Source organism: Onychostruthus taczanowskii, unplaced genomic scaffold (genome assembly GCF_017590055.1).
Source record: "Onychostruthus taczanowskii isolate IOZ18803 unplaced genomic scaffold, ASM1759005v1 scaffold3, whole genome shotgun sequence".
NCBI lineage: Eukaryota > Metazoa > Chordata > Aves > Passeriformes > Passeridae > Onychostruthus > Onychostruthus taczanowskii.
Genome location: NW_024500349.1, coordinates 3,499,396 through 3,527,113, shown reverse-complemented (window position 1 = coordinate 3,527,113; position 27,718 = coordinate 3,499,396). Strand labels below are relative to the sequence as shown.

Genomic DNA, 27,718 nt, shown 5'->3' with positions numbered 1-27,718 from the left:
GAAAAAGGAGTCCAAATATTAACCACTGGACAGTGGCTGGGAAGCAGGTGGCAGAGGCTGCAGGCTATTTTTACACTTCATTTGCTGGTGTAGAGAATTAGAATAGTAATTAAAAGCTAATGATCCACATGCAATGTTACATTCTCCTGCATTCTTTTTTAAATAGCCACTGGCATTAAAATAATATTAATGAAGATGTACATGCAATAGTGGTGTCAGGCTGGTGATGGAAATCAGTGTGTCAGGCTTTGTGATTTATTGCTGACAGCATTTGATACAGCAGAATTATATTAATGTATTATACTACCTACAACTGCATCAAAGAGTTGTGATAACCTTTGATATATCTTGCTTTTTTTTTTTCCCCCTTGATGAGGACTTACTAGTAGCTAGGAAAATGGTTTTGCATTGCCTCTGGTGTAACTTGTCCTAATCCTTGAATTTTACAGTCCTTTGAAAGTCAATGCAAGGAAAATAGGCTTCAACACATAAAGGGTTTATGGATTACTAAAACCCATATATGAGTAACACAGAAACATAGGGAAAAAATCCCTAAATTAACCTACTCTATTTGTTCCTTACAGGAAGAATATAATATTAGTAAATGAAGCCATTTAAAGAGGTTATTAAATCCATTTGATTCTGGTAATGCATACACTGCTACTACATCTGGGTTGCTTACATCAAGAAATCACTAGGGATATTTTATTTTGAAGTGCAGCTGTCTTTAAGCTGTGTTTGCTAACAGCTGGCAATTTTTTTGCACATTCTGTTGTTTTGCTTATTAAAAAATACACTCTGAGTCACAGAACAGGTAACCTAAGCAGTTATGGGCTGGGATATAGTTTAAATTCATTTTTATTAACTACCATTAGCTATGTTTAGTATTGTGGAAGAAATAAATTAAAAACTAGGCCAGTAAATTTAGGGAAACCTATTCATATGGAGTTTTTCTATCCTTTTATTAGAAAAATAAATGGTATGTGGGAACACACCACTTTTCACACATAGCCTGCGAAGAGTGTGGATTTGAGTGCTCACTATAATTCCAGGCATGCTTTCATGGATATTTGACCAATGAAGACCTGCAAACACAATTAAGACATTAATTACATAAAAATGGATTTTGTCTTAGACACAAATGCACCAAATTATGGTTTTTACACGGGGGACATTACAAAGGCATTTTTATCCTGTTTCTCTTGTAAATGGTTTGCAGTGAGAGAAATGTGAGAGCAGTAGTCCCAGTATGCCCTGAAGAAATATTTCTTGGGGCCTGAGAGAAAAAACAGCATAGGGCAAATTAGCTCTTTTGCCCCTGATGTTCCTCAGGATTATGACTTCCACTCCAAAGAAATGCTAATGTGTAGGATTAGGGTATTAGGGTAACATTGCAGTAACTGTAAAGGTATTTTTAATTAAATTTCTCTCGCTGTCAGTGAGTTCTTCTAAAGTTTTATCAGCTGAATTAGCTTTTGATTGGAAAATTCTGTAGGCTCAGATTCATACAAAAGCTGTGTGTGAGGAACTGTCTCTATCTGTAGTTATAGAAAGCACATTTCTGTTCCTGAAATGCTGAAATCTGAAAACCACTTTTATCCATTTGCAACATCAGATTTGCTGTTGCTTTTTTCATTGCTAGAAATACATTTCATGTGAGTAAGGAAAGTACATTATAAAAGTACCTGGATGCAGAAAAGAAAACCATGAAGTACATGTTCAACAAGAAAGTGTTTACTGGCAAAATATTGCTCAAGTTTGAGAAGTATTTTATTTTCTTGAGCTTATTTTGACTCTGCTTTTATAGAATGAGTATGTCCAAAAGAAAGAATCCCACAAGAAGGGATCATGCACATTTTAATCCTTCATGAATATAGTATTTCTTAATAAAGAAACTGAGTATTGCTACAAAGCAAAAAAAAATTCTGGAGATTTTATTTCTAGGTATTCAGTGACACATGCAAGAACATGACCACTCTATTCTCTTGTAATTACACTTACTTCAAGTCTGACTGTAAAGAAATACCTTGAATTAACAAGTAAATTAGTTTTTATTCATTGCATGTGCTTGCTGCACAAATTTTAATGTTTTTTGTCATCATGAAAGGGAAATTTTTGTTCACTCATTACTTCTGATGTGAAAACTGCTGTGTGCCTTATTGCCACTGTATTTTTATCAGACTGTATCATCCATTAGATGTTATTTCTTATATATCAAAGAAAGACAAATTCCAACCAACATGAACAGACATGTTCATGAAAGACCAAGTCCAACCAACTTCAGCTTTTGTGGGTATGCCGGCAGTCTGCCACAGAAGAAATAAATCAGATTTTTTGTCAGTTAAGGAGAAAAAACTCCCTTGCTTTACATTTGCTTCCCCCAAAATTTGTTTTCAAATTGTGTTCATAAGAAGGATGATAAAGAAACATGACCTTTTTTCCCTGAATAAATGAGACAAGATAAAAATCTCTTTGCCCTTACAACATGTATATTACTAGGATTTTAAGGAAGATGGTACAGTATTACATCTTGATGACAAATCCATAAAAAAGTAAAGCACCAGGATTTTGAAAGGGAGAGTATGTAGGTTTTCTGGGGTTTTGTTTGTTTTTTATTTGTTTGTCTGCTTGCTTTTTAATTCTGATATATTTAACATTACAAACAGTGTGTACTTTGGGAAGCTTGAATGAAAACTCTGTTGCTCCTTTCAGAAATCTCACTGGGGATTACTGAAAGGAATTACTTGGCTTTCATAAAATGCCTTCCCCCTCTGAAGCCAAACTCTGCACACAGAAAACAGGCTTAATGACTAGATAAAAATACTATGTGAAGACCCAGGATAGGTTTTCACTGCAAAGACCATGCTGAATATTATCACCTGCACTGAGCTTGCTACAAAGCAAATCTGTTCAAGGCAGAATATTCAACACTTTAAAGCATATATAGTAAGAATATAGGGTTTCTATATACTTGATTTAAGGATAAACTAAAACTTGGTTTGGAAACAGCTCCTCATTCAGGAGAGTGTCTGTACTTTCTTTTATGGCATCATCAAGAAAAGTCATAATGTTAACTGATGAACCATCCCTTATAATCTTTTATATATTGTTCCTTACCAAATCTGTTCTGCTTCTCTTTGTTTGTTTAACAGTATTCAAGTAGAGAGATTATGGAGATTCTTGTAGCAATGAGGATCTTTGTCACACAGAGACAGGAATGTGAATCCCTAAGCCAAACACATAAAACCAATCCACCAGTAAGCAAGTTAATTTTAAGGGAATACCCTTCTGAATTATAAAAGCTGTGCAGAAAAAAACAATAAAAAAAAAACAAAAAAAAACCAAAAAAATAAGGTTCCTGAGGCGTTCAACTTCATTTTTAAAGGCTCATTTACTATGTCAATTCAAATGCAAGAGAAGCCATTCAGCTGTGCTAGTAGCTCTTACTCTGTATAAGGCTGTACAGTGACAACCAGAGTCCTAGGAAATTAAGCAGGACAATAGAGAGCAATATTAGATGGCATGGCCATGTATGGTCTCATCAATATATCAATAGGTTTAGTCATGCTTTTTGTCATGAGAGAGTAAACCACCCATTTCAGCATTATATGGCTGTCACTTTTACTTTGCAAATTTATCCTGTGCCATTGCATTGGAAAGATCTCTGAACAACATTGCAGCATTTGGCTTATTTATCCAAACTCAGAAGTCCTATAAAGAGAGTAGGAAAATCTGAACTGAATACACCAAAATTTGTTAAGGTAATATTATTTTGTCAAAAATTATTTATATGTGCTTCCTGAAAATGTCATTGTATGCTGAACGTGCACAAATTTACCTAAATAATGTCTCCCTTGGAGATGCATGCACCTTAAAACCTCTATTTCGTATTTTAAGAAGTAATCATTGCATCATTGAAACTAGAGCTGGGACTGGTGTATGAGATCATCCTGTCCACTCTACTGTTTCCTGAGTCTGTTTCCTGAAGAATATTCTGAAGTATTTCTGCTTGTCTAGTTTTACATGACTGTAACTGGGCTTCAAGTCCATTGGGAGACTGGGCGATAGTACAATTATTAATTGTATTTCACTAAGACTCACCCTAAAATTTCTATTTCCTAAAGGCATTCTGCTATTTCTAGTTATACTATTTTGGATCTACCTACCATTCTGGGAACAATTAAAATCCTAATCAGTTCTTCCCCGTCCTTAGTTTTGCATAATTTTAAATACAGAGTCATCACATTCTCCCTTGTCCCTTGGGTTTTCTTGTAGCCAAGAATGACATAATTTTCTTAATTTTTTCCTCAAAACCCAGTTTTTCTGACATTATAATAGTTTTTGCTTTGTTCAAAAACATCTCTAAACTGTTTAAAAGTTTGTGAGGTCTACAAAAACAAGACAAAATTTCAAGGCCTTGCAGAGGTGTTATTTGTTTTCTCATTTGCAGTGTGTGCACTTGCAATTTGCAATGCAGGGATCCTATTACAGACTCAAGTTTCTACTTACTGTGATCCTAAATTCACCAATACCACTATGACATCTAAAATACCATCCAGCCATCTTCAAGCCTTTATATGCTGTTATGGCTTTCTGGGTCTTTCCATTTCCTAATTCACTGTCATACTTTTTCTCTATTACTATTTTCCTTTTTTCAGTATTCATTTCAACTTCTCTTTCTGCTGACTTACTTGTCAATGTGCTGAGCACCATAACCTTTGAAACCAATCATAACCTTAATTTTCAAGTGGGCTGAAGGGAACAGCAGTCGTCCAGCTCACATCTTGAAGGTGCTTATAATTTCTCTCCCCAATGATTATAATAGCCTTTTGATTTTTGTATTCGGTGTTTGTTTAACTCCAGTACTCTTTTATTTCAGCTTGTCACTAAATGGAATTCTAGGCGGCACATAAGTCCAAGACATATAATAGGATATAGGATAAGAGGATCCTTCTTTCCAAGCAGGAAATTTTTCTTCAGTTTTGCTTGCTGTTCTTACTTGTTTTTTCATTTTTTTTCTTATACTTGTGTCAGAACCAGTAAAAGTTGACAAATTTATTAATAATGTAAAACAATGCAAAATCTGGCAAAGTCCTCCTGCTGCCCTTACCACATTTCTGTTCAAACAGCTGGATGAAGATTCTCTGCAGATTTGTACATGCTTTCAAGTGATATGCTGGTTTAGTCAAATGCCTGTTTTCTTGTTGCAAGAATAGACCTGTGATCCTTTTTTCTTTAGTCGAAGTTCAATTGTTTTATGGCTCATCTTGAATAAATGGCTCCTGGCTAAAATCTCAAATTTTTCCTTGCCTAAGATGCTGGTACAGTTTATAAGCATTTGACAAAGATATATTGTGCCTATCTGTGCCTAATGAAGCACTAACCAGACTAAATGATGAATGGCAGTTTAATCAATTCAGTTCATTTAGTAACCAGCAGAAGCATATGGAACATAAATTTTAACCTCTCTTTTATAAACACCTGATTTATTCTAAAATTGCCTACAACTGTGTTTTCTTAAAGTTTTCTTCCACTTTTCTATGCTATGAGAAGCTTTACTTAGTATATCTATGCTCTGTGTGGTAGAATGAGAAAATGGCAATGTATATTTAATTTTATTCTTCAAAAATTTGACTAGCAACCCTCATTGTCCTGGAATGTAAAATTGTTTCATTATTGAGTATTTGTCAAAGCCTGAGAGATGAGTAAATCACAGGTTATTTACTGATACTTTTAGTTAAGTAGTATCTGTAAGTACTCAGCTCCAGTCTTAACGAAAATATGCAACCTGCTTTCATTAAGTTGTTTTATTCTAGAACCACTTCCTCACCAATATATGCACACAAATCCTAAAATTAAGTGCTGCTTTCTGAATGTACCATCATGATGCATAAGCAATGAAAAAGTATGTAATTACTACATTCCAAATAATTTACTTCTGAAAACAAAGTTAAATTAGAGGTTATTGCTGGAATTTTGCTGATACAGAAACAAGACTCTCAATTTTAGGGGGAGGTGGTGCTGTAGTTAGTGTTGCAAATTCTTAGTTCATTTTGATATGTTTTGGGGATTTAAACATATTATTACTTTGAGTGAAGAGTGTTTTTGTGTGGCTGCTTACACAGACATGGTTGTACAGCATATGTGAGTGTTTGCATATGAAAGTTGTAGAAAAGTGTATGCAGAAAAATGCAATTGAAGAAGCTGAAGTATATCATCAAATTCTGCATCCTATTGATAGCCAAAAGAGAATTTTTCTCGTAAAATTGTTTTTGCTGAGGGAACAACCAGCTCTTGAGCTATTTTCATCTAGAAAAGATACAAGTGCAAGTTCGTTATTTGCTTTCCTTTTGAGACGCAGGGAGTTTATAGTTCATCTGGAATTTGAGATGGAGTCACAGAAGCTTTCCTCAACCTTTGAGAATGCATTTTTTTGTTGCAGTTAGTGTGCTTCAGATATTTTTGCTGTCTGATTTCCCAGTACATCTGCCACTGGCTTTACTCAGTGGGATGAGGGGGACTCGTGTGGAATAGGTTGTGTGGGAAACAAAGGACAGGAGCTGTAAAGGAGGTGGCTGTTGTGGGGAAGGAAGGATCCCATGGAGGACCATGCAGGACCCATTGCAGGACCCCTCAGCCCATTGCAGGAACTCTCAGCCAGAGCTTCTGGAGAATGGGGTCAGCAGCTATAGGCTTTGAGCTTCTTTCAGTTATGCTGGAAGAGGGGAGAAGAAAGTCCAAGCAAGTACATCCCCCAAGCATTTGGGTGGTATTTAATTCAGTGCCTGTGAGCAGCCACTTGCCCTTTTCCATTTTACTCACCTTTTCCCAGATTCTCCTCCTCCTATGCTAAGGACATGGTTCCATGTCCTTGGTCTGTCCCTGTTCAGCTTCTCCCAAGGGTGCTCTCACTGCCATTCCCACATCTCCAGAGTTTCTTTAGGAGCATGACTCTTCTGCTTGGGAAGCACTAATACAAAAATCAGCAGCTGTGCCTTTATTGGTCTCAACACTCACCAACCATATTCCTGCTACCTCTACACTTTTCTTCAAACACCTGAGAAGTGTTCATTTGTATACACTGATTCTAGCAAATGCACGTCTGTCCTTCCACCTAGTGTCAATTTAAAACAATTATTTAAACACTGGTAAAGGATACAAAAACATTGTTGTTGGTTTTTTGGTCTATAAGAAATCTTTCTAACCTTGTCTTTATTTTTTCCTTCTGTAGGGGAGTGGGTTGTATCTTTGTAGAAATGATTCAAGGGGTCGCTGCTTTTCCAGGAATGAAAGACATTCAAGATCAACTTGAAAGGATATTTCTGGTGAGTTTTTTATTGCTAAAGTAAGATTACAAAGGATCAATTAATAAATGTTCACATATTTCTTTGTGTTAGGAATTAAGTTACTGGTTGAGTCAAGGATCAGAAGCCCAGTCCACAAGCTAGATACAGTTTACTTGATATGTTTTGTGTAAAAAGTTCTGTTTATTATTTTTTCACCTATTTTTTTGTTGTTGTTTTTCAAAGAGGTTTATGCAATTGTGGAAAAGCTTTCCAAATGTAAGGTAACGGAAATCCAGAGAGTTGTTCATCCTCACTTTGCAGAGGACAGCTCTGGATGGCCTTATGGATCTTCTACTAATATTGTAGTGTTAATGTCAAACATTTTTTGTTATATAGATGTATAAAGGAAAAGCAAGAGAGGAAGTAGGTGAGAAACATAATAGGAACCTTGAAATCATGCTTATATTCAGATTCAGCAGGAATCCTTGACTACTGCTGCTGCAGCCTGGTTAGGGCCTTCATGCAGGTTGCTCAAAGGCACTGATGTCACATTTACATTGGCAGTGAAAGAAAAGGTAATTTGTCTCAAGAATAATGATAGCTTATATATTTTTCTACCCAGGGTTGTGGTTTTTGAGTTTTCTTTGTTTGCTTGGGATTTTATTTTCATTTGCTCTTTCTTCTATTGTGCTCTGGGTTTGGCAGTTCCCTTACAAAAGGTTCAGAAACAACTTTTCTTGACCCCCAATAAAGGTTTATATCTACTTTCTGCCCTCCTGGGAGCTGTGCTGTCATGGAGTGGGTTTGTTCAGGGAAGGCACTGCTGACCAGAGTGGCTCCTGGTACTGCTGGGTGGTCATCAGGGAAAGTATCCTAGGAGCAGCGCTTGCCCTGACGTGTCAATCTCTGCATTGCTTCTGACCATAAATTTAGAGGGGAAACATGAACATACCCTTGCTTTCAAAGGTTATTTTGTCAGTAGTCATTTATGTCAAATGCAGAGTATTTATTTGGTATTCTTTCTTGGTCCATGGGGAGAGGAAGAAAGTGTTTCATAATACGTTTAAAAAATTTACATTCTTCACTTTATTCGGCTTTGCTTGCACTATTTCTCTTTTGTTGGGACATCAGGGAATTTAGCAAATGCTTTTAGGAATGACTCATGAAAAGTATCTCTCTAAAACAAGGCCTTACTTGATTGTGATATAAATATAACTAATTTTCTGCAAAATATTTGGTTTTTCTGCCCTGTTGGCTAATACCCTGAAAATTCTGTGCTGTGAAAGAATGGCTGTGCTGCAACATAGACTGGGAGCAGCAGTTCTGAGCAGTTCCTGTGACGTGTCTCATTGCTTTGTTTGTTTGCCAGCTTGTGTATTTTAAGCTAGCAACTTCTGAGCCAGTTTCTGGCTTGTGTTTTTTAAACTAATTGTGCTTTTGATTTATTAATTTGAAATTTTTTCCTTATTTATAGAACACGAAATTTTGAAATAATTAATTCCTCCTTGGGGCTTCATCTCATTTATTGCAGTAAAATTGTATTGACTGTTTTTGCTGTTGAAATTGAGGGCACTTGTAACAGCAGAAATCAGGTTCTTCCTTTAGCAGGGCCTTATTTGCAATTTATTGTATGAGATATTGTAAGATATAATGTAAAAAGTGATAGTGATTGGTGTATCATATAAATCTATTTTTGTATGCCTTTTGTAAACCTTTTGTATATTTCTATTTTTTTCTCTAACCTCACAACTATTTGCAAGTAAAAATGCCAAGATAAATGCAATCTAGGATGAATTTTGAAGCCTGCCAATTATTTTAAATTTTGTTTTTAAACTGCAGTTGCAAATACTGAGAACAGTATTGAAATAACAAGTGATAATTTATTGATATTCTTTCTTTAATTTGATCTTTTGCAAACCGTCAAATAAATAGATCAAATTTTGGTCTGGATGTTTTATGGTCCATTGCAAATCAGAATTAGTTTTAAATCCCAATTAATTAGGCTTTCTAATGGTAGTGTCTAGTTACCATTAGCTAACTAGTTTCAGTGGGTGACTTCCTAATGTACTCTAAGCATCATTAAGGCTTTAAGTTATCTATTTAAAAGTTACAAACCAGAGGATTATTCTTGTTTGGTTTTGTACTTGAACAGAGGGATTAAATTCATTAATTCTCCAGTGAATCATATGTAGTAGGGTAGTTAATAGCACTGAAGGACAAAATGAATCAGGTTGTTTTACCAGATACCCAGTATGATTGACTCCCACACAGTGAGCACTTACACAGCTCTGAAAGAAAACCAGCCAATAAAAGACTTTTGCAGAAAGAGTTCCCACAGTTCATGTTTTCAGCATCACCAGTGACAGCTTTCTTGCAACAGAGGGTTTTCTTCTGAAAATGGTGGAAGGCACAGTCCGCCTTCACTCTGACCCAGTAATCCTTGTACCCTTCACACCTTGTACACAACTTGGAACAAAAAGGAACATTAATCTTCCTCATATCTGCTGCTGCTGGTGCTGCTGCTGGTTGTAGCTACATGTCCTTAGTGTGTAAGGAGGCAGGCTGCAGCTCTTAGGGAATTGGTTACATTGTAGTAGAAAACTGGAAAAATGTAAGAAATAGTAGCCAAGAAAAGTGAATAAAATTTAACGTGAACAACAGTTTAAAAATCCTAAATGGCTGTTTGATTTCCTATTGTTTAGTGGCCATTATTATGTAAATGAAATTAAAATGCATTTTATGTACGTTGCTTGAGTGATTATCAAGTTGAAGTCAGACAGATTCTCTAAATGTTTTTGTGTATCTCTACTGCTGGCCTTGTTCACGTATCTACATAGCAAAGATAGATGCAACACAACACACCACATATGTTTCTTCCTCATTATGAATGGTGTTTATTTACATTTTGTAACAGCTTAATTAAGTGATTGTGTATAGTAGATTGAGAACAGTGGTGGATCTTTCAGTTTTGTTTAAGGACTTTTCTCTTTAAGCTTGTCTCTGCTGACTTCCCTTGATTCAATTTGGGGGTTTTTAAATGGTAATATACCATGATTCTCTATTTCTGTTACAGCAGCTGTTTTTAATAAGCGTACTCAGGTTTTATTACAACCACAGGCCTCAGTAAAATAGCAAGGGTTTGTACACAGGATCTGTTACCAGATCAGACCAGCACTTGGAGTTGTTGATGAATAAGCAGCTGCAAGTTGTTATTGTCACACTTTGGATCTGACAATACGAATTCTTTTTCCTACCTAAAAGTGTTGATAAGCTCTTTTAAAAACACTGTGCTTACTAAATGGGACTCACACATATAAGTAGGTTGCTTTTTTAAAGAGGTTTAACAATGAATAAAGTACCTTAATGCAGAGGTGTTTTCGTTTAATCAGTATACAACTACATTTTCGCTCCTGCTTTTTTCCTGCATGTTGAAACTGAGGTCACTTTCGGATTGAAATGTGTCATAGAAAATAAGAGAGGAAAGTGTAGTATCATAGAATTAAATCATAAAATCATTAAGGTTGTGTCTAACCTTTGACTGAATACCACCTTGTCAACTAAACGAAAGCATTAAATGCCATGTCCAGTCATTTCCTGAACCCTTCCAGGGATGGTAACTCCACCACTTTCCTGGATAGCCAGTTCCAATGCTTGACAACAATTTCAGTGAAGAAATTCTTGCTGATGTCCAGCCTGAACCTCCCTGGGCACTTGAGGCCATTTCCTTTTGCTCTGTTGCTGGTTTTTGTAATTACAGCCTGAAAGACCTAACAAGTCTGTTGCCTCAAAGTTAAACTAATGTGTCATCACCATTTCCAGCAAACCTTTTGCTTTGCCATTCTCTGAGACAAGCAGCTTGGGTTTTTGTTGCAAGATGCTAAGTCTGATGGACTGAAGACATGAAGTGGTAATCTTAGCATTTCTATTTGGTCTTGCAATACGTGCACAAGAAAGGATGAAACTTTGATCAAGTGCACATTGAGCAGTAAAATCATGAGAATAGGAAAAATATGTGAGGCAATCTGTTGATTCAAAATAAAATTACACAAAATTGGGAAATAGCATTTGGCTTCTGATAAGGAGTAGTTAAGATCTTTATCAGTAGTTTATTCCTGTTGATCACTTGTTAGCATACATATCCCTATAAGCAAACTTTGAGGTTTTCACATCAAGGAGAATGTGCCATAGTAAATATAAAATTTAATTATGTCTAGATGTTCAAGCTGCACAAAATGCCTTCAAGCTAGCCCTGTACCATGGAAGAATTGACAGCTCCTTGGATCTGGTGATGATCAGTACGAATTAGTTGAGTGTTAAAGCAGATTACACTGAGCAGCCTGTAGTATGCTTGTGCATGACACACTGGAGACGGCAACTAAGTTACAGCTCTGATTTTTATATAAGCATGTGCTTTTATAGCTGTTGTTCTTAACAGATTCAAAACAGACCAGAGTTCAATCTCTTGTGTTAGCTAATTTTTTCTTTGGCAGAGATTTTTTTTTTTTTTAAGTGGGAAGGTATTTCTGTCTTTTCTGTTCTACATGAGCTTTGTGAGAGCCACAATTGATCAAAGTGACTTTTCCTTCCAGGCTCTGAAGCCTTTCTGATAAGGGAATAATCTGTGCATTGCCTGAACTTTAACCTTGGTGCCACTACACTGCAAATTAGATTTCACTGCAAGAATAATGTACAAAGAGTTCTCCTGGTACTTTGTAGCTCTCTGAACAGGCAGGACAATGGCATTTAAAGGCTGGTTTGTCTGAAAATGGGAATTCTCTCTGCAAACATGGTTGTAGGAAGCATGTGCACCACAGCAGCATCACACTGCAGGTAGGGTGTCACAGCAGGAGTGGGAAATGGCAGCCAGAAGCATCTGTGTTTCTTGACACACATATTGAACAAGCTGAGGACTCCTCTCTGATATTGGATGCTATTGCTCTGTAGGGTACCATAACACACAGTACTAAAAAGTAATTAAAAGGGAACAGTATGCATTGAGCCCAGCAGCCTGATCTGCGACACCAGAAATGCCAGCTTTCCACATGGAGCTGTGCAGCAAAACACAAGAGTTTGCCATTTCAGATAGCTATGGAAAGTGACATTTTAATTTCAATGGGAATGAAAGTGTTTCTCCCATTATTGAATATTTTAAAGGCTAGCAATATTGGTTTTTATTCATATTTGCACACAGACTTGTGACATATGACTACAAGCCTGGAGTGTCTTGTAATGCAGGCTAGTAGTGTTTCCTCCACATCTGATGTTAACAGGCATTTGTGAAGCTGCAAAGCTTTCTCCCTGTAGTTCTGTGTCTGAAGGTTTGCTTCATGCCACTGACATCCTCTGAAGCCTGGGTAATACTTTTCAAGAGCTTTTAAGCTTATGATGGACCCAAAGAAAATGTGCTTTCTGGTACATTGTATTAGTAGTATCTTTTGGGAAGATAGCAATGCTAAACCCAAGGGAGGAGCACTTTAAACTATTGGATTTTGAAGTTCATCTGTGTAACAGGTACTTAGTCAAATTTTTTGGTGTTTTTGTCTTGGGCTGAAATTTTGTTTTGTGTAGATATGATGTCTATGGTGCCATCCATTCTTCTGGCTGGATGAATCTATAGTAATATAAATGTAATATTGTTCTTGCTTAGAGGGCAAAGTTTGTGTTTTCCTCCCATGTCTTTCTGTTTGCTTCCCACCAATGACTTAATGAGGAAAATGAGAGGGGTTTTTGAAACTAATTAATTAGAAACATGCTGCTGAGTTCTATCTTCTATAACACAATACATATGTAGAAAAGTACAATCCTGCTAGTAAATGAACCTCTCCTGTGCTTTACAACAATATGCAAAATATTTTACTTCTTTTCAGCACCACTGAAAATTAATTACATAAATAGCAGGCTTCTCTACCTGTGGGTCTTCTCTTTGAAGTTGTTAGTACTTACTCAGTATTTTACTGTACTTGCCTGCAGGTTTTGCACTGATACCACTTTTACAAGGTTCCTCTCTGGGCTTTATGTCTTATGCCAAACTTCAAATGAAAGTAATTCTAAACTAGGCAAGTATGAGTGAAATTAACCTTTAAAGTGAACTTTAAAAAGCAAAGTAAACCTTCTATGTATTCCTGCTTTGTAAAGGATTCTGGTAATTTTTAAAATTTCTTTTTATGGAGTTTCAGCTCAATTTTTGATCTCTGACTGCGCTATATTGTTTTGTTTATTACTGTGTGAGTAGACTATTTCCCATATAACAGGGCACAAAGTAAATTATGCTAATTTGCATTCACTTTTTAATTAAGACCTCCCATCCTCAACATGTCTGAGTATCAATAGTCTGTGCTGTTCTTTGTCTTATACCATTAAACCCATATGGTACTGGGCAAACAAGCTTGGCCCAGGATCTAAAACCAGCAATGTTGTAAAAATGTAGGACAATTTCTAGAGGAGTATTGCCTATGTGTGTTAGGAAAGGAGGCTTTAAAAAAATATATATCTCAAACTCAAACTCATCAAAAATGCTAACATTTCTATTAGAAATTGGGACACTCCATCTCCCATTTACCCATGTTTAAAGTCATAAAAATACCCACTAGTGTATTGTCGACACTTTCCAGGGGAAAACTACCAGCTGGCAGCAGGAGGAAAGAGAAGGAGACGAAATAATAAATTAATGTGTAACCCCATCTTTTTGCTTTGAGGGTTGGTTGGATTTCAGGCCAGCCAGTCACAAAACCTCATGTACATAGGTGTCATCTGCCTGCAAGATGTTCCTGTCCAGCCTACTAATTATGAGCAAAACCCTGAGCATGGCTGGGCTGGCATTGCAGAAGTGTGGGTTATTATCATCTTGGTAGTGCAAAACATGAGGAGTAATTGGCTATCAGAAAAAGAAAACAAATTTAAACATGGTTCAGTGGAAAACAATGGCTTTGTGGTTTTCTTTGGAATCAGAATGTTTACTTTCTGCCATATTTCAGCTGCTGAATGAGAAATGGGCTATAATTATACGGAAGCATTGTTTCTTTTCCAGACTTGCCTCTAGCCTTTGAGAGGGTGTTTACAGTCAATACATTGAAAAAAAAAAAAAAAGTGATGAGACTCAGCTGGTACAAATCAGTACCTGGTGTAAATCGGTGCACTGATTTACATCGTTGCAGGCACCTTCCTTCTTGGCCCCCCTTACACCACAGAAATATTTTCTTTGCCATGTAAAATCCCTCTCTGTGCTTGTTGTGTCCACATGTGTTATGGAGCTGTAATTGCAAACAATTTTGCATGCAGGTGACTCTGAACAGAAAAACAGTTGCAAGCTATTTGTGTGCTTGTGGGAGCTGAAGCCCATTCTGAGCAGAAGTGTTTGTCTGCTAGCAAAAAAAATTATTCTACAAGATAATATATTACTATAAAATCCACAGACACATTAAAAAACTTACCCTAGTATGCTGGCTTTATTTGCTAGGAGAGATAATAAATTAGCAGGCATCAAATTGTCACATTGCTTTTTTTTCATAAGTTAAGAAACAATGTTTTTTTGCACTTGAATATTCCGTTTTCCCTTCCTTCTTTCATTTGTGTTTGAATTGCACATTTCTTGTCAAAAGTCAGTTTTCTGTATAGCATCTTGATGGCCAAAATTGTTTATGATCTGTAGCAAAAGCTGAAACATCCTTAAGGTTAAAAATGTCTAAAAATCAATGTGAGGTTGTTTTAGATGATGGTTTTGGGGATGGGTTGTGAGAATGTAAGATTGATATGTCTTGCCTGTTTACACATGTTTCTTAAAAGACTTCAAGAATAATAGCCATTTTCTTCTGTCCTCCTTAGAACTACTAAAAGTAGATAGCTCTCTCTATCATGGTGTCTGGGAGAAACTTCCCCTTCAGCCCATGCACACGCTTTGAGGTACCATTTGCAGTAAGCGTAATTTGAGGAAAGTTAGGCTTTAATACTTATTTCAGTGTTTCCATTATCAGTCCCCTAGACTAGGTATTCATTTAGCAAGATGCTAAATGCATTTGACATAAGATGTCTTCAACTATCATTTTCGCAAGCTGCTGATCCAATTTCAGTGTTTCCATTATCAGTCCCCTAGACTAGGTATTCATTTAGCAAGATGCTAAATGCATTTGACATGTCTTCAACTATCATTTTCGCAAGCTGACATTTAGTGAGCTAAATGTAAATTTTGAGATAAGCTTAGTGATTTCAGGAGGCTTCAAGTTTTCGAGGGGCAAACATAAATACACCTTGATTAGGATATCTGCTTTTCTATTTCATTAAATGTCTATAGTTGAATAACTTGGGCATAAAATTTTCATATGTTGAAATTTTTTATAACCTTGTCCAAGTTTTAATTACACATTCAAAAATGCTATCACAAAATTTCTGTGTATCCACTATTTGTGTGTTGCCATTTCTTATGAGACTTGCACAGAGAAAAGAAAATCCTTCTGACAAAATCAGTATTAATAAGTAGGAAAAGGGAAAAGAAAGGGCTATAGAAATGAAATGTATTTTGCTGCATAAGAAAATGTAAAAAAAAAAAAAAAGAAAGGAAGTCTTCATAAAATACTGAGAGTTAGAAGACTTACTTGACTAGGATCTTAATGCAATAGGTATTCTCAACTGAGTGTGAAATAAACAGAGCATATACGAGCTATGCAGTATTATGTTTTATTCTTTTGCTTTGGTTCTTCCTTCTACAGTCTTCTAAGCTCCCAGTTTAAAGTGACTTGGAGCCTAAAGCAGAGCAGGATTCTGAGAGTTAGAAGACTTACTTGACTAGGATCTTAATGCAATAGGTATTCTCAACTGAGTGTGAAATAAACAGAGCATATACGAGCTATGCAGTATTATGTTTTATTCTTTTGCTTTGGTTCTTCCTTCTACAGTCTTCTAAGCTCCCAGTTTAAAGTGACTTGGAGCCTAAAACAGAGCAGGATTCTCCAGCTGTCAGTTGCAGGAAGAAAAATGTTCTGTGTTTGCTGTTTGTCTTTAGAGTGTGCATGTATATCACTGTGTAGCTGTATTTCTGGCAAATGAGGTCTGTTTCCAAGTACATCACAGAAAGCTAACAATATATTTTGTGACACCATAGTGAGAATTCTTCACAGTGCTTTCTCAGGGCAGAATAGGACCCATAGGGCTGCAATGCAAACTCTCAAACCTGTTGGTGATGGAGCAGAACGGCATAAGGTAAATACTTAGCAAAGAATGTGTGCTACAGCACGTATATTCTCATATAAATATGATTACCCTGATGAGTATGAATCAAAGATTTTTAGCATCTGACTTAGAACACTGTAATATTACAGTTGGATTTCTGTATCTTTTTATAGGTGAGAAATCAATTGACTTTGTAAGCTTTCAATTTGATTAAATTTTATTACATTATAAAGAGGGATTTATTACTTTAGAATAATGCCTACTTCCTTTCACAGCACTTTTTAAAATATTCTAAATCTACTTCTTTTTCAAAATGGTGTTATTTGAATTATAACTAATTTTCATCTTAGAACAGATTATATTTGCATTTTTCACCTATGTATGAATGTGATTGTATTACAATAACTGGTAATTGTGCTGTTCTCATAAGAGAAACAAAAGTACATAAATTTTGCATCTCTGGACTGGCCCTTCATGAAAATCAGAGGGAAAGCAGCCAAGGACTTTATCAATCCTTTAAGTATCCTTCATGTCTCATCTTGGTGAGCATTCATAAAACATATATCCCTAATTACTTCAAAAGAGACCTTAATAATTTGGATGTTTGAGATGCTGTACATTTTGGTATAATCTGCCCTGGTCTGATGGCTGAGATGTGTGGTTGATGACATTGCTATGCTGCTGAGCCCTCTCATTACAGTTTCCTCTTGGAAAGGGAGGGGTGGGGATGAGGCCCTGCTGACCTCACTGCATCATATCACTTTATCAGCTGCTCAGCAGTTCAAAGCAGTTCAAATTGTACCTAGGGAAAATCATCTTTTGTTTGTTTAACTGGTATTTTCATGAAAACTCTGCAATACTATATACCATTAAAAAAAAATTCAGACCAGTGAATGTAGCTGAAAACTGAGGGTAGTGAAAGACCTGTTTGCTACTAAAGTCATCTCTTCACTGGGCTTCATTTACTTTCAGTAAAATGTACTTTCAATGCAGCTTCCTACCACTTCTGCTTTATAGTATCTTCTTCTTGCTAATGTTTTCACGGTTTTGTTGCTTTTGTGGCCTCTTAAATAGCTTAATGATAACATTGTGCTGCTCATCTGCATTCCTCACATTGTCCAAGAGATTAGCTGCACCACAGTGTTGAGAGGTTGATTTTTCTCTCTGATAACTTGCATAGTTGATTGTCTCATTGGTGTAGCATCTCCCTTTCTTCTACTTCAGTGAGATCTTTAAAATTTACCTCCAAAATACCTTGTAATAGCAGAGTTGCTCATGTTAAAGATTTAAATTGTCATTTTATTGTTCTTGTATGTGATGCCCCATAATTTTTGAGCCTTCATGTCGTCAATATTTGAGGTATTTCTGTGGACCTTAAGGTACTGGGGACAGAGGATATGAGATTGTTAATCCAGTCTTCCCCCTCCTCTCTCTCATTATTGACTACCAGTGGTACTGAAGCTCATTGTCATATATCTGTGCAAATTTTCTTTCTAATTATTTCAGTGCAAGCCCCCTCAATTCATATTGGAGCTGTAGGCAGTATGTTCTCCAAAAACTGAGTCCTCTCAAGCTCCTTTCTCTAGTGAGTAGAGAGGATCAGTTCCAGCAGCTCCTGCTGGAGTTGTTCCATTTTGCCCAAAAGTAGTGCTGCCAAGAGCAGGATCTGCCACTGCAGCTGCCCGGCAGGCAGCTTAAAGTTTACCTGGAGACAGGAGATGACTACACCCTAGTGCCTCCTGCATGGTGCTTTTGCTAGCTCAGGAGTCATGGACAAAGTTACCAAGTGCACCACAGTCAAAGCAAGCAAGATGGTTCACTGAAGCTGGCAGTGCCACTGCCTCTGCCAGCTGAGATACACCAGCTTTCACCTTCATTTAAACAAGCAAAATGAAAACTCATAGGCTGCCATCTGCTTGGTAAGGCCACAGCTGCTAAGTGAGCAATAAATGGTTAAATCACAGCTTCCAATTTTTGAAAATTTTGTCATCTCAACATTCTGTACTCTTTCAAAACCCATTCCTGATCTCAATGTTTGGGCATGTAGCTCACTGTGTCAGGGCAGTGAACCCCTTCAAAGCAATGGATTTGCAAGGAAATAGGTGAAGAAAGTGTCAGGAAAATGGGAAGATATTTCAGCAAAGAATTCACTGGAAAGTGCTCTGAGTGAGGTGTGCTGGCTCACTAGGCTGTACTGGAGGATACAAATTTTGTTCAGCCAGTCCTCCCATAGACTTTACCATCCTCTGGGTGAGAATGCATAACTCCCTGGGATTCTGCACTGACCCCACTTAAAGTGTCTCAGCTGCTTTTATAGCCACTCTCTCTCCATCAGATGTAGGCTGACATTTCCCTCATTTTTAGGAAAAAAATATTTCTGTACTTCCATTTTTCATTCTGCTTGCTTGTTCTGTGCCTGTGATTCAGAAGGATAGTATAAAACTCTTTTCTTTTGTAGCAGCAAAATACTGCTGCCTGGAGTGAGTACCCCAGCCATCATGCTGTGTTTTGTTGTAGGAGGCACACTTCGAGCTGTATCACTTGAAATGGATTTTAAGTGATAAGGTTAGACATTTTTCACAGGGATTTGGTTTGGGAATTCTGATAAGGTTCAGTGTAGGAATCAGCTGGATATTTAGACATCCAAGAGGAGTACTCTTATCTATCTATATACCCATCACAAGTGGAGCTCATTATTAATGCCCTCACTGTTTCAGAAACATTGTAACACCTGAACCTGCTTCAAATGGCAGTGTGACTGGCAGCCTTCATTTTCTGCAGATTGTCACTTAAAAAAAAACTTGACAAAATACCCACTGCATCACTGAGCTCCATGTGGCTTCACAAATCTATTCAAAATTGAGATTATTACAAGATCAAGACCTTAATTGGCAAAATAAGGAGCTGGCAAACTTCTAGATGATCTGATCAGATTCTAATGTCACGCTGTTCTGTGATGCTGAGCACCAGGCTTCATGTATAGGTCTTAGTATATGTTACCTCCCCTGGTTTTTTAGGTGAGAAAAAGGATTTTTTTTTTTTTTTTTTTTTTTTTTTTTTTTTTTTTTTTGGCCCAGACAGTGAGCTCAGGCAGCTCAGTCAGCCCAGCTCTAGTATTCTATCTGCCTTAGCACAGCAGCTTTCCTCTGCAAGTGTATTTCTATCCCATAAGCAGCATGTGTCATGAGTGTCCATTGTGCCATGCTGGTGCTGTTCCTGGGGCGTGAGGAGACGTGAGTCCGGCTGTGTTGTCAGAACCAGGCACAATCCTTCCTCTGACGTGCTGGGACTGGGCACCAGGCCAGAGACAAAACATTCCAGTATCAGAGAAGTGCATTGTGCATTCACTGCTTCAGAGTGCAGGTTTTGTTCTGGGGGAACCTTAATTGGTTCCTGTGAAAACGTGGGTCAGAGAAAATCCTTGTGGAGAAAGGATGTGATCCCAAATGTTCTGGTTTGTTTAAACAGTTGCAGTTAAATGACACCATAGTGAAGAAACATAATTTTATTTTAAATAAAAAGGTTTTTCTTGCTGTTTTTATGACGATTCATAGGAATATGCATACTTTGGTCTGTTAATTATTTAAATAAGCTTTCCAGCTGAATGGCAGCTTTACCCTTAAGTATCCTGATGCAACGGTGTAGCTTGGCCTGTGCCAATGAGATTGGATCCTACAACACTAGGTAGGAATTCATATGTGTTAGCTGAGGCAGTTTTATGGTCTTCAAAAAGACCATAAAGCCAGCTTTATGATCCAAGGGGAGCATTGCTTTTCCGATAAGCCAGCATTTCCAAAAAACCCTGTGTAGTGCATACCTGGAATTCAAATGAGCCAGCTGCTGAGCCAGCACAGCAGGGCTTCTGGAAGTACATTTCATGAAAGCCTCCCACAAGGTTTTGGCTTTTATTTTTATTCCCCTTTTTCAGTTTAAAGAAAATAAGTCAGAAAAATTTTAGAAAAAAATCTTTAAAGAGCATGTTTAGGAGAGGACTCTGTTTGGGTGGGTTGTTCCAAAGGCTTTGCAGCCTAGACCAGATGGGAAATCTGAAATGCAGAGTATATCACTATCTCTACAGAGTAAATCAGAGCAGATTTTAAAGAATAGGTAAATAAGCATGACTTGTGAGCCACAGGGTCCTTCTGGCAGAAGATTGGTGGCTGTGCAGTAAAGAAAACCATTCTGTTTGTTCCCAAGCAGTAAGGAAGAGACCTTCCAGCACAGCTAGCAGCAGCTGCTGCTTCTTCACATGTATTAACACCAATCTCTTCCTCTGTGAAATCATTTCCTCTCTGTAACCTTACTTGAGAGCTCACAAGCTCTGTCAATGCCAGAACACCAAACTTCTCTCCTTGTAGAGGGGGAGAGATCTTTTGAGGTTAGCTTGAGTCTTTTACATGCATTTTCTTCCCAGTCTTTTCCTGATCCACAGTTTTGAGGCCTACAAAAGCTTTTCTCTTCTTAATAAGGATCAGTTTCATCCTGTTGAGGTCTTTTATAGTTTCTGCAGCTCCAAAGCAGATATCAGAGACCTTAAGTCTAGTTTAATGTCAGAATTTTAAAATTCTGATTATGGGATTTTTTTGCTGATGGAAGGAGACTCCTGAGAAGAGATGGCTGGGAAAGATGAAAGAACAGATTCTCTGGTCTGCTTTTAGCAGTTCAGCATAGAGCATCCCTCATAGAGGAGCCATCTTTTCACTTTGGAGATAAACAATGTCCTTTTACCATGTACATCATTGTTTAACTAGCTTTTGATTCGGCAAAATTGCTGCATGGTTGCACTGGTTTGAGGGAAAGTGCAGTCTCTGTCAGGAGTTTCCTTTTTTTCCTTTTGCTGCTAATTTCAGATTGTGTCTTTACAGCCTAGGCCCCTCTTATTTTCAAAATAAGTTAGCCAAATCCTTTTTTTCTAGTTCTTTTTTAGCATTCATCTCATTCACATAAACATTTTAGTGAGAACCACTAAATTTAAAAACCAGTTTCTTCTACCATGTGAACCTCTATGAATGTTCTGAGTTACTAAAACAGGGCCCTTTGATGAAATGTGCTGACTCCCTGTAGGAAGAGGATGCCACAGTCCTGTACAAGTTGTTTCACACTTGCTTTTTTTTCTCATTGTGAAATTTAGATTAAATACTCTAGTTTTGTGCTGATTCCAGTTCGGTTTGGATTATGGACAGAATTGTTTTCTAAAAATCATCTTATCAAATCACAGGAACAGCCCTGTCAAAATGTTGTAAGCATTTATTAGGTACCTTTTGGAACAACCAAACCCCTTCCCTGAGTGGACATTTAAGGACACTGGCATGTCAGACCCCCGTGGTGCTGTGTTGTAGGGCTGGGGGTTTAATTTCATCTTGTCCTGGTGCTCTGCAGAGCTGTGTCTGCAGTGAGGGCTGCTCAGCTCCTCCTCCTCCTCCTCCTCCCAGCTGTCTCTCCCAGCTGGTGCAGGGCCAGTGGGCAGAGCCTGGCTCTGGCAGGGCTTTGGCTGTGTTTGGGCACTCTCCAGTCCCTGCTCTCCTCCTCATGTTGGCACAGCTGCAGTTCTGCCCCTGCCAGGGACCCGCGGAAAGGTGGTTACCGTGGGTATGAGGAGAGTGATGAATTTACTTGTGCTGCAAATGGTATGGAAACAGTGTTGGAATAAATTTAACTTTGCAACGCAGACAGCTACTAAAATATTGTTTATATACATAAGTAAGGATGGAAAAAATCACATATTAAAAAGGTTTCCTGGCAAGACTTCATTGTATTTTGCCTCATGGGGAAAGGAAGTTAAGAACAGTTGGGGCCTCTACTGTTTCAAGTACCTCATTTTTCATCTTTGACAGAGCCAAAGCAAAAATATTAGTTGAGCTTGATGTTTTGTTGGTGTTTTTTTTTGGTTTTTTTTTTTTTAAACGAATGTGTGTTATTAGAATTTTGTGGGAATATTTTGCTTCCTTCATCCATACTGGCACATTACCCCAAGGTTTTAGAATACAGCTTCGTGTATTGAATCACTTCTTATGTTCAAAGGAAGTGGTTCAATTACCCACATAGAATGGAATGATGATATTCCACTTGATGCCTGAGTCAGACTTTTATTAAGCCTCATTCTGTTCTTGCTGCATCTTTTTTCACCTTAAAGAATAAGTTTCAATAACTTCCATTTTTTTCACAAAACAGCATCACTTTCCTTACAGGAAGAACAAGTTTATGGGGTTGGTGAGGAGGTGCCTTCTCTCTTTTGTGTTGCTCTTTTGTCCCAACCTCATAATCTCTGTAGCAGGTACTTCATAAGGCTAGTAAAAGAATTTAATACTTTCCTTTTTGTTTTTTTAGTGGTTATTTTTGGTTTTTGGGGGGGTTTTTGTCTTTTTTTTTTTTGGTTGTTGTTGGTTTTTTGGCTTTTTTTTTTTAAGACCATGCTTAGATAATTTACAAAATAACTTACAAAATAACTACTCTAGTTTGCTTTCTAACCAGCCTTGTTTTCTCCTAAATCCATAATTCTGATTTAATTTCCTGAATGAATGCAGATCACATTAAAAATATTCTTTTGCACATTACCATTGTGCATGGTGGCTGTTGAATTTCTTTTTCCTTTCGCCATGTATTGTCCTTGTAAGGATTTTTTCATGATACCATTTATATTTTTCCAGTAGCATTTACACATAAGGAAGCAAAAAAATATTACCTCCTGTTTTACATATAAAACTAAGAATAAGACTTTGAAACTCTGTATTTGTCTGTGAAGAATTATGTTTTCTTGTTTAACACTTTTGTTCTGGAGAGGAATCATACAAGTTGTGTTTTCTGTATGCTTAATCTGTTGCATTGCATCTTCTATTTTTTTAATCTGTTTCACTGGTATTTAATTTCTTACCTGTGTTGGAATAATGAAGGGATATTTTGATGACAGTTGACTGAAAAAAAACACAGAAAGTTTGCTATGTAAGAAAATTAATTTTACTAAAATATGGCTTTCAGGTTCTGACAAGGCCTTTATTACTTTCCACATGGGAAGAGACTGCCTAGATTACACAATCTTACTTCCATTGTTTTAACTTTGAATTGGAATGGATTCCTGGTCTAGGAACTATGTACAATTTTTTGCCATTCATTTAATGAAGTAAGGCTTCAATATTCTAAATCTCAAGGACAATGAATAGGCATGTGGTCTTTACTTTTCATGAATCCTAATAAATATATTCTTGCCATCCTAGTGCAAATGAAGTGACTTCTTGGCTGCAGCTGTGAGCCCTGGAACTTGCACAACATTCCCAAGGGTAAAATGTATTTGGCCCCTAACAAACCTGTAAGTGCATTACACAAATTCATAGATCTGCAGGCCCTTATGGAAATTGAACTGCAAAAGCAAACCTTTCAACTCCTGATGTGAAGAAATGAAAGAAATGACTGGTATTGAGGCAATTCCATTTCTGACTCTATCTTTTGGATATTAAACTTGACACTCAGCTGTCACCATTGTGCCCAGCAGAGTTGAAGGAAGCCTCACTGCAGCTGTCAGTCAGCAGACTGAGTCAGCATGCAAAATACACAGATAGTTACTGAAAGTTCTAACCTATTATACTAAAACCAAATGCTAACTTGAAGGATGAAGTTCATTCTTTGGTCTTCACTGCTATGTGTACTTTGTGCTCACTGACATTATTGGGTTGTAACACAGGACTTTTCCAGATTGTGAAAGATGTGGTTCAGATCTACCTGACTCTACTCCTCAGGAGGAGAATGTGGCTGCAAGTGGATCATCTGGACAAATGCTTAGCACCATTGCTCTTTCAGAGCAGAAATTCTGTGTCCAGAGTTTCTGAGAGTGATGGAGCTGCTGTAGAAAAACCCTGGAATTCACACTGCTCCTCAAGAGGCAGATCTAAAGCAGTAATGTCATTTCCCCTAATGAAACAGAAAACACCTAGGTTTTTGACTAAGTGGAAAACTTCATTTGATATATGTTTCCAAAGAATAGAACAGATTTTTCTTGAAAAACCCAACATATGAAACCTCCAAGTCTCACTCAACAGGAAGGGATTGCTGATTTGCAAATGGTCTGCAATTCTTATTTTCTTCCTCTTTTGATTGAGTTCAGTTCCTCAAAGTCTCCCATGGTACGTCACAGGCAAGGATTCACTAAATGCAGTATGTTTTACCCAGCAAACAAGAAGACTGGAAAAGAAATCTTGAACATCCTTAAAAGGCACAATAAAATAAGAAAACATTTTTACATCCAGCTTGTGACTTTTCCCAGTTAAGATTTCAGGGCATTTTTAAACAAACCCCTCTTCCTTTAAAAGGAAAAAATTGCATTCTCCTGATGCTTTTTTTTGTTTTACTAAACTTTGTTTGTTCATCAAGTTGACCTAACATTAAAAAAAATCTAAAATTCTGCATATTATTTAGCCTGATTTCCATAACTCTTGTCTAAGGAAAAGCAGCTCATTTGCATTCTGGTCTTGTCTTTCATTCTGCTCTGAATAATACCACAGGCTTCAGGTTCTTTGTCTTCTTGAAGTCCAAAACATCACCCTTCTTGAGGATCATCAGCTCTAACAAAGGTTACAGTGTCATATCAGTAATATGCAGCTTTGTCTTTTCAAAACTTGTAGTGTAAAAGGAAATGCTTTTCTTTATTAATTATGCCAGCAATTGGGAAAGAGCTGGTAGGGAAGATTTGCACTGCTGCTCATCTAATAGATGGCAGTAACGTGGGATGGTTTTACATTTGAAGCAGAACACAGGACAACGTGACTAATTGTGTTGGTAGAGTGGTGCAAAGCTCACTGTAAACTAATTATTCCCTTGTACACCAGGGAATGGTGAGTCCTTGCAAAACCAGATATGAACCCCAAAATTTTTCTTATATTAAAAAAATAGGGTAATTCAGTAGTCCTTGATACACTTTTGTTGCATTTCCTAGGAAATCTTTCCATATCATGCTTGTGTATGGAGATTTGAACAGCAGGCTCTGTTCTTATAACTTTCTGCCAAACCCTAATGGTATCAACTGGCAGTACAGGTATTTGACCCTCAGTATCCTGATGTATTGTAAATCTGTTATTTTTATATAAATAGATTTCTCATCCTACAAATGGAATTAGAATCTGGTCCTGATTTTTAATAGCAAGTTTCAAATGAGAACATCATTTTATATCTCTTGTCAGAGAACAAAAAGATGCCAGAGTCTTGTCTGTGGTGTGGAACAGCAGAACCCCAGCAGATTTTGGAGTCTTCTTTGCAGAAACCATAATCACCATGGTCCCTGGAAAACATTAAATCCATTCCAAATACGGGAATTGTAGATTAGTCTTGTGTTAGTAATTCAATTTAAAGAAAATAGGCTATTGAACCATGCAAGCTGAATGCTTACTTTTCTGAGAAGAAAATTTTCAGTAGAGAAAGCAATCAAGTTATTTTTTCAAGCAATTCTCAATGCTAAATAAAAGTTTATTTCTGGTATTAAGTTGGACTTAATTGCTGCGACAGTGGGGGTTATTTTTATGGTTTTTGAAGATGAAATGGAAAGAAAAAGTGTTAAAATATGGAGAAGGCAGAACTCCTGGTGTCATGCTTAGGATGAGAAGTGGTGGACCATGAAAGTTGGGGCTAGGAGGTCACCAGTAAAATAACAGCTCCTGGTGTTCAGCTGTTGTCTAGGTCTGGATAATCAGTCTTCACTGCTAAGTGACAGTGTATTCCAGTAGAACCAGAAGACTGTTAGGCTCTCCCTTCTCTTTTCCTTGTTAGTTCTCTCTTGTAAGCTGCAAAACAAGGCAGATTCTTCTCCACTGTGATGTTAAGTATGAGCCCCACTTTGCTTTGTTTATAGCAAGTGTCAAAACTCATTGCTTTGGATTTCTTAATCCCACTCATCAAAATGGGATTGATTGCTGCTTAGGAGAATCACTTACAAAGTGATGCCTACAAACCTCTTTATGTTGACTTACCTGTGGGCAGTGACTGTTTCATCTTATCCAAAACCACAGTTCTTTCACTGTTGCCTTCTCCTCCTTGTTTGTTGGTTATCACATATTGTGAATTTCTGTATTACATATGCTAAATATTGTGTGGAAGTAGTGTTTGTGCCATGCATTAAAATAAGGTGTTTGGATCCTTTCCTGAACTACCAAGTGTCTCTACCTTAAAAATGGTTGGCATTTAGATGCTAGAAAACCTGCAGTTGTTTTCAGCCTGACTGCTGCCCTTGAGAGAAGGTATAAATATTGTAGGTTGTCTGAGTACTCCAATGCACAGGACTTGCTCATAGCTGGCTCCTAAATACAGTGGTGGCAGATGTGCTAGAATATTATTAAAGAAATGGATTGGAAAACTAGTGAAACAAGAAACAGTGAATCAAGTATGATTCCTTTAAAATGTGAAAATTACAGATTTTGTTATCTGGTTTTAATTTTTATCTGTACAGTCCCATAGTCTCTGTCTCATCTAAAATAAGAGGCAAATAAGAACTCACTTTTAGAGGAATGTGGCTAAATTTTTTAATATTCGGAACAAATATATTCATAACCAATACATCTTATTTAATAAGAGAATATTCCTTTGATTCAATAAGAGGGGTTGCAAAGTTGAGCACCTTATTTCTAAATTTAAATCGATGCGAGAATCTCTGTTTTTGATCCACGGGCTCCCTCTCCTGGTCTGGAAGATGCTTTGCACCAGGAGCTTGATTAATGCAGAAGGTAAGTGGAAGTTATTTGCAAATTGATTTTGTGACATAGTGTCGACGGTGTCTCCAAACTTCCTCAATGTTTAATGCCAGAATTGTGCACTCTCTAACAGCAATAATGAGATGAACGCGGGTGTTGTGATGAATCAGGGTTGCAGGGCCAGGTTTATCTTACTCAAGTGCCAATTAAGACATATCACAAGGACTGAAAGAAATGTGCTACAAACAATATTTACAAATGAAATCAGTGAATTTGCATACCTAAATAGCTATGGGAATGTATACTCTATAGCTGCACTGATACTGTCACTTTTATCATCTTAGTGCTCTGCTTTCACCTTGTACAGATCACACTAAGTTGGACTGTTTGCCTATTGTATTTGATTGTGGAGAAAAATATCTTTGGATTAATGTTCTTAGATTAGAAACATGACTATTGTAAAATGCTCAACAAATTAGAAGTCTTAGACTTATAAAGAAAACCTTGTAAGTAAAAATTGTATCTATTTTAGAGCTCTCTTACTTTTGTCTCAAGTTTTTAAGCTCATTTCTAAATTTAATTTAATAAATTTCTGGCAGAGGT

General features: G+C 37.1%; 1 protein-coding gene across 4 annotated transcripts in view; it reads left to right on the top strand.

Moving 5' to 3' along the window:
• Positions 1 to 27,718, top strand: part of CDK14 (cyclin dependent kinase 14) — a 315,608-nt gene that overhangs the window by 184,319 nt on the left and 103,571 nt on the right. For all 4 annotated transcript variants that reach the window (XM_041408676.1, XM_041408674.1, XM_041408677.1 and 1 more), the window contains one exon: positions 7,232 to 7,325. In XM_041408676.1, the coding sequence (XP_041264610.1) occupies positions 7,232 to 7,325 (94 nt within the window). The remainder of the gene's footprint in view (positions 1 to 7,231; positions 7,326 to 27,718) is intronic.